The sequence below is a fragment of the Mus caroli genome, chromosome 7 (assembly GCF_900094665.2).
Source record: "Mus caroli chromosome 7, CAROLI_EIJ_v1.1, whole genome shotgun sequence".
Lineage (NCBI taxonomy): Eukaryota > Metazoa > Chordata > Mammalia > Rodentia > Muridae > Mus > Mus caroli.
The window spans coordinates 29,886,590-29,898,746 of record NC_034576.1 but is presented as its reverse complement, the minus strand read 5'-3'; the positions used below and the strand labels follow the sequence as shown (position 1 = coordinate 29,898,746).

Sequence of the window (12,157 nt, the reverse complement as noted above, 5' to 3'; positions counted from 1 at the left end):
CTTGAAAAAACAAAAACAAAACAAAAAATGTTAAGCTATATTTCTCCCCAGCACTCGGGAGGCAGAGGCAGGCAGATTTCTGAGTTCAAGGCCAGCCTAGTCTACAAAGTGAGTTCCAGGACAGCCAGGGCTATACAGAGAAACCCTGTCTCGAAAAACCAAAAAAACAAAACAAAACAAAACAAAAAACAAAAAACCTATATTTCTTTACCCCTCATCGAGAATGAGACAGATCTGCAGAATAAGGGGGTCCCTACAGCACCTCACCCTACTCACTCTTACCCTAATCAAAGGTGATACTAGGCAGTTGGCAGTGGCTGTTCTATTGGGGATCAAATCTGCAGAAACCAGTAACATATGACCCTGTTATGAAAGACCATTTCCTGGGGTGGAAACCTCTTACACCCACCTCTGAAAGTGACTACAACTAAACCTCTCCTAGAAGAAATAGAACCCGTCATGGAATAAGAATACCCTCAGATTTAGGGAGAAGGCCACCCTCTCAGTGACAACCCCCAGGCCCACCCACAGAAGTGAGACATCTTGGAACTTTCCACCACCATAACTGTGGAGACAGTGGAGGGTCCTCCTCCTGGGCAATGCTCCAGTCATACATACTCTATGCTGTATCCCTTCAGGCTGTGTCTGAGTCAGGGCGCTGACATCTGGGCCTACATTGTGCAGCATGTGCGTAGTCGGAGGTAAGCCAAACCTAGTGCAGGGGAGGGGGCTAGAGAGTGGGAAAGGCCCAGGGAAGGCCCACAGCAACTCCTCTCCCTCCATCTCTCCAATGCAGGAATATCAAGACGATCCAGGGAAACCTCCTCTGGTAACTGCTTCTTAAATTCATTGATTCCTATCTTCACCAGTTTTGTCTAGCCTTGTCCATAACCAAGGCCTCTACTTCCTGCCTTCTCCCCTGGAAGCCCCAGCCTAACTCTGGTCTCATTTCTCTAGGCATGCCTATCAGGACAATCCAAAGGTAAGAAGCCTGTGCTGTTAATATTCTCCCTCAACTAAAAGTCAGCTTGCAAATATTTTGCTCTAGGCCCTAGAGGTAATGGGTCTGTCAGGAACACCATGTTACAAAACAACCCAGATCTTTGTGCTCCCAGGGATTGTGGTCCAGGGTGAGCCAGGCACAAGATGGGAGCAGTGGTGTATGGACATGGGGCATTGGTGTTGGAGAGAGGAAGGTCTTGAGTCCTATAGTCTCAGCACTCAGGATGAAGCAGAAGGGTCAACATGAGTGTAAGGCCAGCCTGGGCTACATAGTGAGACATGGTCAAAAGTAGACACAGTAAACAAAACTGCTAAAAGGAGATGGATGGGTTTTTCAGAGCTGCTAAGGAATTCAAGGGAGAGGTCAAGACTAGGAGGGGGACCTACAATTAAGAGCATTTGCTGCTCTTGAAGAGGACTTATCCCAGCATCCAGAGCAGATGTCTAACAGCCAACTGTGATTTCAGTTCTAAGAGATCTAACACCTTCTGGCCTCCACTGGTACCTGTATGCATGTGGTACACAAGACATACATTTAAAAAAAAAAATAGAGGTTGAGTATGTTGGTACTTGCCTGTTATCCCAGCACGTGGATGCTGAAGAAGACTGTGAATTTAAGGGCAGTCTGAGCTAGTTACACACCAAAACCCTGTCTCAATAAAAATAAAAAATAATAATAATAATAAAAAGCATCTGACAGAGATGTAGGAGTCACCACACAGATAGAAACCAAGAAGATGGAGAGGCAATTCCCGGTGGGAGAGAACCAAGTAGATTCTTAGTGCTTCTATGTTAGACCTGAGCCACTTAAACAAAGAAAAATCTGTCAACCATCTCTCAGGAGATGAGGAGAGAAGCCGAGTGCCACCCTGAAGGTAGTACAGCCAGGCTAAGCTCCAAGGAGTCCAAGCATCTGACCTTCTGACCCTCTACCTGATCCCACCAGATCCATCGGAAGTTGGAGCTGGAAGCCACTGCGGCCCGCCTTCGGGCAGAGAACCAAGAGCTAGACCAGAGCCTGGAGCTGATGGATCAAGAGTCTGAAGCTCAGGGTGACTCATGGGGCCAGCCGGATGGGCAGTGAAACCCTGGGTGACAAAGGAGTTGACAGTCACCCCTGTTCCTCCCACAGATGTAGCCATGACACAGACACTGCAGAGCCTGAAAGACACCCAGCATCGAGCTCTTCTCCTCCAGGCCCAAGCTGGGGCTGTACGAAGACAGCAACGTGGGTTGCAAGACCCCATGCAGCGGCTGCAGAATCAGCTCAAACGTCTGCAGGATATGCAAAGGTGGGGTTCAGCCTCCCCAAGTTGGTTAGATATTCTCCTCAGAAACCCCTGTGTTCTGCCTGATCCCTTCCTTTCAGAATTCTGAGCTTCCAGCCATAACATAAGGGCTGTCAGGATGGGCAGTTTTATTATCTTGAGCACCTGGATTTATGGTGCCAACTGGATGTCTACAACACTGGCTTTGGAGAAACAAGTGAATATACAAAATAAGGTCCACCTTGCTGGAGCTAATGTTCTCCTGCATAGAAGGCAGATGGGAACCTAGGAACCACCTCACAGTTTCAGGTAGATGGAAATCCTGGAAGGGTCATAGGAGTTTATGTGCATGCATGCAGGTGTCCATTGGAGGCCAGAGGGCATCAGATCCTCTGAAGCCAAAGTTTAGGCAGTTGTGAGCTAGGGCCTTGTGAGAGCAAGAAGGCAAGAAGTGTTCTTAACCACTGAGCCACCTCTCCATCTCTCTGGCCCTGACTTGCTTTTAAATTTTATGTTCTATGAAATGTGAGTCAGAGTCTCACTAAGTTACCTAGACTGGCCTGGCCTTTTTTTTTTTTTTTTTTTTTTTTTTTTTTGCTTTTTAAGATTTATTTATTATGTACAGTGTTCTGCCTGCACAACAGAAGAGGGTGCCAAGATCCCATTACAGATGGTTGTGAGCCACCATGTGGTTGCTGAGTATTGAACTCAGGACCTCTGGAAGCGCAGTCAGTCCATTCAACCTCTGAGCCATCTCTCAAGCCCGAGATTTGCCTTAAATGTGTTTTGTAACCACAGCAGCTGTGCCAGCTTCCCACAGTACTGGGATCACAAGCCTGTGCCAGGGCTGCGGACACTCACTGTGTAGCCCATGTATGTTGGCTTCAGACTTTGAGTCATCTTCCTGTCTCAACCTCCTGAGAGCTAGAATCAGCAGTTCTCAACCCATGGGCTGCGTCCCCTTTGGGGTTGAAAGACTCATTCACAGGGCATTACCTAAGATCATCAGAAAATACAGATATTCACAACAGCAGCAATATTACAGTGATGAAGTAGCAATGAATAATTTTACGGTTGGGGGTCACTACAACATGAGGAACTGCATTAAAGGGTCACAGCGTTAGGAGGGTTGAGAGCCACTAGCTAGAATCTCAGGCATGAGCCGTGATGCCTGACTGAAAACCCAGGTTTTAATAGGGTTGCTGACCTATAATAGGTCCAACCGGAGGGGACAGGAATAGGGAGACCAATGAAGAGGCTAATATAGAAGATGACAGTGACCTAATCTGAGAGATTGCTCTTGAGAGCATGGCAGTACGAGGTGGAGGGCACAAACATCTGCTCTCCCTAGGGCCCCATCCCAATTATACTCTTCCTTCCAGGAAAGCCAAAGTGGATGTGACCTTTGGACCTGTGGTGTCAGCAGCCCCAGCCCTAGAGCCTCAGGTGCTGGTAAGAATCCTAGGCTATGCAGGGACTATGAGGAGTCGAGGATCAAGCAGAACCCACTAACACCCCATGCTCTTCTCCCTAGAGTGATGTCCGGGCAGCCTGCACCCTCCGAACTCAATTCTTGCAGAACCTTCTGACTCCCCGGGCCAGGGGAGGCAGCATCCTGTGAGTGTTCTCGGCCTCCGGGACTCTGTGAGGACCCGGGCTTGACGGATGGGAGATTGCTAGTTTATTAACTCCTCGGACAGTGGATTTCTGGGTTATTTCAGTTCTGATCCCTGCCATGTGAGAGCTCCTAGGGTGGGATGAGGAAGAGGCATACCCACCATAGATGTTGACAGCCTACGTAGTCAGGGCTGCTTGGGGAGGGGAGGCCTGAGGCTCTGGGACACAGAGGAGGCCCTTACTCAGCTCTGGCAATGGGGCAGCGGGCTCTGGCCAGGAGACTTAACAAGGGTGAAGGGTCAAGGACTAAAGAGGAAATGTAGTGGCCACCAGACAGCAAGATCGGATAGTTGAGGAACTCAGGTCTAGTAGGCATAGGTGGACTGGATGCACTTATTTATACGGTGGGGACAGTGTAGCTCCTACTGACATGTGGTGGTGATAGTTTAGACTGTAATTGATGTGCCTTACAACGTTCATTGTCTGCTCCCCAAATCCACAGAAGCCCTTGTGATGACCACGTTGGAACATCCTATCAGCAGTGGCTGACCTCAGTTGAGGTGAGAGGGCAAGGCTCCCAGGAAAGGGTACCTCCTCCTCCTCCATGATGGAATTTCAGTGCCTCAGAGGCCTGGCTTACATCCCTGCACCATCATTCTGCCCTGCCTTCCTACCTGTCCCTTCAGACACTGCTGACAAACCACCCTGCGGGCCACGTCCTAGCTGCCTTGGAGTACCTGGCTGCAGAGCGGGAGTCAGAGATCCGGTCCCTGTGTTATGGAGATGGGCTCAAAGAAGAGGAGCTGTCCAGGTGTGGAGTGAATGTTCCCATAGCCAGGAGAAGGCACAATGAACTGCAGATTGCGTGGAACTGAATGCCAGCCAGTCACGGGGGGAAGGGAAGACTTGATATTGACTACCCAAACTTATCAATACAAAGAGGCTGCTCCCTCAACTGCTCTGTCCCCACCACAGGCCTCAGGCACCAGAATCTTCCAACTCCAGCCAGGTTCTGCCGTCCACTGTTCATCTCATCCAGGTAACCCTGAGACAGCCCTCTCCCAAGACCCACTGAAGCCCTCTCCCCATGGACCATGCTCACAGAGACCTTGCACCCCCAGGAGGGCTGGCAGGCTGTAGGTGCATTGGTTACCCAGAGGAGTGCGCTCCTGAGTGAGAGACAAGACCTGGCTGGCCGCCTCCAGGGCCTAGTGGAGGAGGGGAAGAGACTTTTGCTGGGATCCAGTGAGAGGTAAAGATGCTCCCTCAGCAGAGGCTGGGGATACTGAATGTTGTCTACTCTGGGGACCCCTTCTCTTCCTCCCTTTCCTGGTGCTTGTTTCCTGTGTGTGGGGTTTTTCATGCCTCCCCAAAGATCTCATCTCCCCAGTGTGACTGCCAGTCTCTCTGTGCTCTTTCACTTCTTCCCCACCCCCCAGGAAAGTCCTGCTGCTGGGGCTTAGGCACAGTGGTCTATGGGCAGAGCTCAAGGCTCTTCATGCCCAGAGCCAGGAACTGGAGAGTGCAGTTGGACAGCGGCATCTTCTCCTGCGGGAGCTGCAGGCCAAGAGGCAGCGGATCCTACAGTGGCGTCAGCTGGTGGTGAGATCATGGGCCTGGTAGACGGTCTGAGTGGGGTTGTGGGGTTTAGAGACCAAGCACAGGGCTTCAAGAGATGGCGCAGCATTAAGAAGACTGGCTACACTGGCTCATGGTGGCCTATGCCTTTAATCCCAGTGCTCGGGAGTCAGAGGCATGATATCTGAGTTCAAGAATAGCCCTCTCTATAGAGCTACATCGAGGAGAGAGATAGATACACGGAGAAACCCTGTCTTGACAAAAGATCACTAGCTGTCCTTTCAGAGAACCTGGGTTTAATTCCCAGCATTTACATGGCAGCTCACAACTGGTAGTTCAGTTCCAGGGGATCCAGTGCCCTCTTTTAGCCTCTGTGGGTATGTGGCTTACATGCAGTGCCTAGATATCCATACAGGCAAAACAGCCATATGCATAAAGTAAAAATAAATAAATCTAAAAAAAATATATAGGGGGGAGGGTATGGGGGACTTTTGGGATAGCATTGGAAGTGTAATTGAGGAAAATACATAATAAAAAAATATTAAATAAAATAAAATAAATATATATAGGAACAAATGACCCTGGCCTCTGTGGAAGGGGGAGCCAAGGGGAGACTCCCAGGAAGAAGCAGGCCCTGTCCCCTATAACAAGGGATGGATTGCCCTAGAAGAATAGGGAGCTAGTTGGTGGCTTTCTGACTCCCTAGGAGGAAAGGCAGGAACAGATCCGTCTGCTCATCAAGGGAAACTCAGCCAGCAAAACTCGCCTGAGCCGGGGTCCAGAGGAGGTAAGGTGAATGTTGGGCAAGGCTTGGCGGGCCCTGCCTGCCCTGCCTGCCCTGCCTGCCCTGCCTGCCCTGCCTGCCCTGCCTACCGGCTCCATCCCACAGGTGTTGGCCCTGGTTGACCAGAAGCTTGTCCCCACCTCTGAAGCTGTGGCACCACAGAGCCAGGAACTACTGCGATGCTTGAAGGAAGAAGCCAAACACCTGCCCCGAGTTCTCCTGGGCCCACTGCTGCCATACCATGTCAAAGGGTGAGGCTGGAGCCAGCCCTGTCTTCCCTCTGAAACCTATTCAAATGAGTGTCTCCAAGGTGAGGCCCAGTGAGAGGAGAGCCCTGATCTCAGAAAATAAAGGTGATCAAGAAGACATCAGATGTCCACCTTGGGCCTCCACACACATTCGCACACACCTGTACATGAACACAAAAGTAGCCCAGGGTCCCCAGACTGCCAAACCTTACCCCATATCATCAGCCCAAGTCTGGTCTCCCAGTTCTTAGGCCTACCTCCAAGTCCCTGTACCCCAGAGCTTCTGTAAATCAAACTGCTTAATGTTCTGTGGCTACCCACCCACCAGGCTGAAGCCGTTATCCAGGATTCTACCATCCATCCATCAGCTGCACCCCACTAACCCAAGGGGCTCCAGTCTTATCTTGCTGAGTCACACACTGGGACTGCCTGTGGGGAAAGTAAGTGCCCATGACCTTTGACCTGACTGCCCATCCCAATCCCAACCCAATCCCAGCTCACAAGGCCAAGGTGACTCTCCTTCCCCTGCCCCCAGGCATCTGAACTGCTGCTTCCAAAGGCTGCCTCTCTCCAACAAGATCTTCTGTTTCTCCAAGACCAGTGGGGTCTCCGAGGAGGAAACCTCTGTGTGAAGACCAGTCTGCCTCCGGGACCATCCACCCAGGGTACGTTGACCCCTGCCTGCTTTCCAGATCCATCATTCCTTCTGTTCTGCACCACCATAGGCTGCCTGAAGTGCTAAACACCCTAGTACTGCAGCTTGCTTTGGCTGCATGGCAAGCTCTTGCTGTGTGTTGTGTCTCCCCCCAAGTGGCAGAGCAGGGAACTCAGGTACACAAGGCTTAGTAGCCTGACCTCATGGTAGAATGAAGGTTGGTTGGTTGGCAATTTTTGTCTTTTAGTGTGTATCTCACTGTGTAGTCCAGACTGTCTTCAAACTTGAGATCCTCTTGCCTCTACCTTCCAAGGCCTGCACCCTGCCAGCACTCCCTCAGCCCAGGCAAGAGCTTGGCTGTGAACGTGGGTCCCATCCCAGTCCCAACCCTATGGGACATCCATTTGCCAACTACTCACTCATGGCCTTCAGAATACCTTGTTTTGTTTTAGTGTGTGTGCATGTGTGTGCATGTGTGTGCCACACCATGTTTGTGAAGGTCAGAGGACAGCTTGTTGAGCCTGTTCTCTCCTTCCACCATGTGGGTCCCAGGGCTCAAACTCAGGTAGTCCGGCTTGGCAGCAAACACTGTTATCTGCTGAGCCATCTTGATGATCCAGTGTTCTTTTGTTGGTTTGTTGGTTTGTTTGGTTGGTTTTTTTGGTTTTTGGTTTTTTCGAGACAGGGTTTCTCTGTATAGACCTGGCTGTCCTGGAACTCACTTTGTAGACCAGGCTGGCCTCGAACTCAGAAATCTACCTGCCTCTGCCTCCTGAGTGCTGGGATTAAAGGCATGCCTGGCTACTTTTGTTGTTTTTTGTTGTTGTTATTTTGTTACTGTTTATTGAGACAGGGTCTGGCCAAGTAGCCTAAGCTGGCCTCAAACAAGCAATTTGTTTCCTCAGCTTCCTAAATGCTGGTGTTAGCCTGACATCACTACCCCTGGCCTCATGGTTATCTTGAACTCTTTTTGTTTGGTTGGTTGGTTGGTTGGTTTTCTCTGTGTAGCCCTTGCTGCCCTGGAACTCACTCTATAGACCAGGTTGGCCTCGAACTCACAGAGATCTGCCTGCCTCTGCCTGTTGGGATTAAGGTATGAGCAATCACCATCTGGCTATGTATCTGTAACAGCTCCTGGATCCCTCTATTCTAAAGAATAATTTTGCTCCCTTTCTTCCTGCCTCTCGCCGCCCCCCCCCCGAAATGATCCCTAACCCCCATGTCAGTTCAGAGTCCCAAGCCCTCAGAATCCCAAATTCAGGGTTCTGTTCCCGCCATACTAATCCATGACTCAGAGAATTCCCAGAGACGGCAGGCCTAGATAAAGAACATGTAACAGTCATGGTGGAGGTCACCGACAGGGCACTCAGTGACTGTGAAGCCCTGTATTCGGTTTCAGTGGGGTCAGTTCTGGTGCAATGGGAACTAGGCCCAGTCACCATCCTGGGGAAAATGGTGCAAGGGTGGAAGGTCGGAGCAGGGTGAAAAGGCCTAGGAAAGATGGTGAGTTAAAGATAGAGCCCAGGGGGTAGAGTGCTTGCCTAGCATGCATGCAGCCCTGGCCTTCATAACCAGGACTGCATAGAACTAGGCATAGTGGTTGGGAATAGTGGCATACACCTTTAGTTCCCAGTACTGTGCAGGCACAGGCAGGTATGAGTGTGAGATCAGTGGGGGTCTACATAGTAAGTTCCAAGCCAGCTAGGCCTACAGAGTGAGATCTGTCTCCAAGAAAAGGGGAGGCGGCTAGAGAGATGGCTCAGTGGTGCAGAGGCCCTGGTTCAGTCCCCAGCACCCACACGGCAGCTCACAACCATCTGTAACTCCAGTTCCAGGGGACCTGCTGCTGTCTTCTGGTTTCTTTGGGCATCAGGAACACATGTGCTGCACACACACACACATGAATGGAAAAACACTCAAACTGAACCTAAAATACACACACATGCACATGTGCCTGCACAAACCTGCGTATCCAGTACACGGGAAGTAAAGGCAGTAGGATCCGAAGGCTCAGAGTATCCTTGTATAGCAAGTTTGAGGCTAGCCTGCACTACATTTGACCTTGACTCAAAAGAAAAAACATAATAATAGGCCAGTTGTAACATGCACCTTTAATCCCAGTACTCAGAGGAGTTAGAGGCAGAAAGGTCTCTGTAAGTGTAAGGCCAGCCTGGCCCACATATGTAGGCCTAGCTGAGGCCTGGGACCTGGGAGAGAGGCCACAGAGGAAAGGGAGAAGCTGAGGCAGCCAAGTTGTGCCTGTGTCAGAGCCTGGTAGACCACGGGGTAGGCTATGGGAAAGTCCAGGTTGAAGCCTTGAAGGTGGCATCCTTGAGATGGGGACCCTGAAGCTGCCTCCCCACTTGTACCCTCCAGAGCTGCTGCAGATCCAGGTGTCCCAGGAAAAGGAGCAGAATGAGAACGTGGGGCAGACCCTGAAGAAACTGTCAAATCTGCTGAAACAGGCACTGGAGCAAATCCCTGAGCTACAGGGGATCATTCAGGACTGGTAAGAGGGGGGTTATTTGAATATCGGGGGACTGACTATGGTTCATGGCTTGAGCTGCCACCATGGGAAGGTCTGGAGGACGAGCCTTTCCTCAAACACCATGCCTTTCCCCAGGTGGGAGCAGCCCAGCCAAGCTGCCCTCCCTGAGGAGATCCGTCAGGGCCTGTCTCTGCCCCAGTGTCAGCTGCGCTGAGTGCAGGCCCAGGTAGCGCTACAGCAGCCATACAAATGAAGAGGCGGCTAGAAGCAGAGTCAAGACTTGCAATTTAGCCCGGTCTCTGCACCTACCGTATCTACTCAGGAGACTGAGGAAAGAGGACTGCTATTGATTTCTAAGCCAGCCTGGGCTACACAGCAAGCTCCAAGACAGCCTAAGCTACATAGTGAGACTCTAACTCAAAAATAAATAGTATTTAACTCCCCAAACTTCACCTCCCTCAATAAAGCATTTCAAAGAAAGCACTGCCCAGTTTTATCAACTTTGTCTTGACACAGACCTGCAGTTCCTCTCTGGCTGCCATTCTATGGTTTCTCCCAGGCCTTGCACTGCCCTTCCAACTAAAGCCAAGAGAAAGAGAAAAGGTGTACTCTGGATCATGCACCTTAAAGTGGCTGCTTCACTGTCCTCCTCAGTGATCAAATACAATGGACCAAAGCCCCTGCCTTCATGGAACTAGTGGCCTAGGAGAGGGAGGTAGCCAGCTGGCATGAAGGATGACTTAAGTACAGCGGAATTTAATTGCCATGGGTACATTAAGCAGGGTAAGGATGTGGGAGGGAGACTTTGCGAGCAGAGCTTTACTGGCAAGGTGATCAGGGAGCACAGTAGCACAGTTCCTTGCCAGAATAGAGCCCTATGTAGGGGCAGGTCAAGAGATGGCAGTGTCCTCTAAGGTTCTGTTTTCTTAGTCTGTGACTGGAGCCCAGGCTGGCCTTCAACTCATGTGCTTTCTGCCTCCACCACCCCTACTTAAGTGTTTGTATTACGAGATTGCCTTGATTCCTTTTCAAAAGCTGCAACAAAATAATGAAAGCAACATATGAGAGGTTGATTTTTGCTCACATTTAGAGACTACAGTGTGTCCTGGCAGGGAAGGCACAGTAGCTCTGTGGTGGTAGGAGCGGAAGGTGTTGCTTGTTCATATCCTAGCATCTGGACTATATCTGAAGATACTGAGTAGAAACCAAAATGAATACAGTGTTCAGGACTGGCTGCCAGCAACTCCCTCCCAGCCAGACACCACGTCGCAAAGGCTCACTTACCTCACAAAACAGCACCACCATTTGGGGACCAAGTGTCCAAACATGAACCTGTGTGGGCTGTTTCAGACTCCAACATTGGTCTCATAATTTGTACAGTTTTTATTTTTTATGTTTAAATCGGAGCTATTTTGTAGTTTGTCCTAGGAGTATGTCTCAGGGTTTTACTGCTGTGAACAGACCCGGTGACCAAGGCAGCTCTTATAAGGACAATGTTTAATTGGGCTGGCTTACAGATTCAGAGGTTCAGTCCATTATCATCAAAGTGGGATCATGGCAGCACCCAGGCAGGCATGGTGCAGGTAGAGCTGAGAGTTCTAGATCTTCATCTGAAAGCTGCTAGAAGACTGGCTTCCTGGCAGCTAGGATAAGGGTCTTAAAGCCCACAGTGACACACCTACTCCAAGGCCACACCTACTCCAACAAGGCCATGCCTCCTAATCGTGCTACTCCCTGGGCCAAGCATATTCATACTACCATATTCCACTCCCTGGCCCTCATAGGCTTGTTCAAACGTATGAGTCTATGGGGGCCACACCTAAACATAGCATAATGCAAAACACAGTCCAACTTCAAAAGCCCCCATAGTCTATACCAGTCCCAACAATATTAAAAGTTCAAAGTCCCTTCTGAGATTTACCCAATAACTTCAGTGTAATCCCCAAAGCAAGACAGGAAACCACCTGGGCAAACTCCAAATCTGCATTTCCATGGCTGATGTCAAAGCAGTCTTCAGATCCCCAATTCCTTTTTCATCTTTGTTGACTGCCACAAACTTCTTTCTCATGGGTTGGATCCACTCCCTGTTAGCAACTTTCCTCAGCAGATATCCTACAGCTCTGGCATCTTGAATGTCTTGGGGTCTCCAAGGCAACTTCAGTGTTACAGCTTCTTGTTCCAGTGTCTGGGATCCACACATGTTCTGGGCTCCTCCAAAGGGCCTGGGTCACATCTCCAGCTCTGCCCTCTGTAGCACTCTAGGCTCTGGTTGACTTCACTCCACTGCCATTCTTGATAATCATCTCACAGTAATGGCATCTCCAATACACTGGGGTCTTTGGCTGCAACTAGGCTTCATTCATAGGCTCTCTTCATGGTGCTGAGCCAAGTCCTGCTGCAACAAGAGGTACAACCTTGGCTGTCTCTGGAACACAGCTTCTTTGTGCCCTCGAAAAATACTTCCCAGAAGATACCTCACTGATGCTGGTCTTTATATATATATATATATATATATAT

General features: G+C 50.1%; 1 protein-coding gene across 1 annotated transcript in view; it reads left to right on the top strand.

The window, feature by feature from the left end:
- Haus5 (HAUS augmin like complex subunit 5) overlaps positions 1–10,120 on the top strand; it is an 11,080-nt gene extending 960 nt beyond the window's left edge. The window contains exons 2-19 of the mRNA XM_021166601.2: positions 639–701; positions 797–829; positions 958–982; positions 1,949–2,054; positions 2,135–2,294; positions 3,653–3,722; positions 3,805–3,887; positions 4,390–4,447; positions 4,574–4,698; positions 4,863–4,926; positions 5,009–5,139; positions 5,327–5,489; positions 6,172–6,252; positions 6,355–6,500; positions 6,826–6,937; positions 7,033–7,162; positions 9,529–9,661; positions 9,776–10,120. Of these exons, the coding sequence (XP_021022260.1) occupies positions 639–701; positions 797–829; positions 958–982; positions 1,949–2,054; positions 2,135–2,294; positions 3,653–3,722; positions 3,805–3,887; positions 4,390–4,447; positions 4,574–4,698; positions 4,863–4,926; positions 5,009–5,139; positions 5,327–5,489; positions 6,172–6,252; positions 6,355–6,500; positions 6,826–6,937; positions 7,033–7,162; positions 9,529–9,661; positions 9,776–9,854 (1,762 nt within the window). The 3' untranslated portion in view covers positions 9,855–10,120. The remainder of the gene's footprint in view (positions 1–638; positions 702–796; positions 830–957; positions 983–1,948; positions 2,055–2,134; positions 2,295–3,652; positions 3,723–3,804; positions 3,888–4,389; positions 4,448–4,573; positions 4,699–4,862; positions 4,927–5,008; positions 5,140–5,326; positions 5,490–6,171; positions 6,253–6,354; positions 6,501–6,825; positions 6,938–7,032; positions 7,163–9,528; positions 9,662–9,775) is intronic.
- The last annotated feature ends 2,037 nt before the right edge of the window (positions 10,121–12,157 follow it).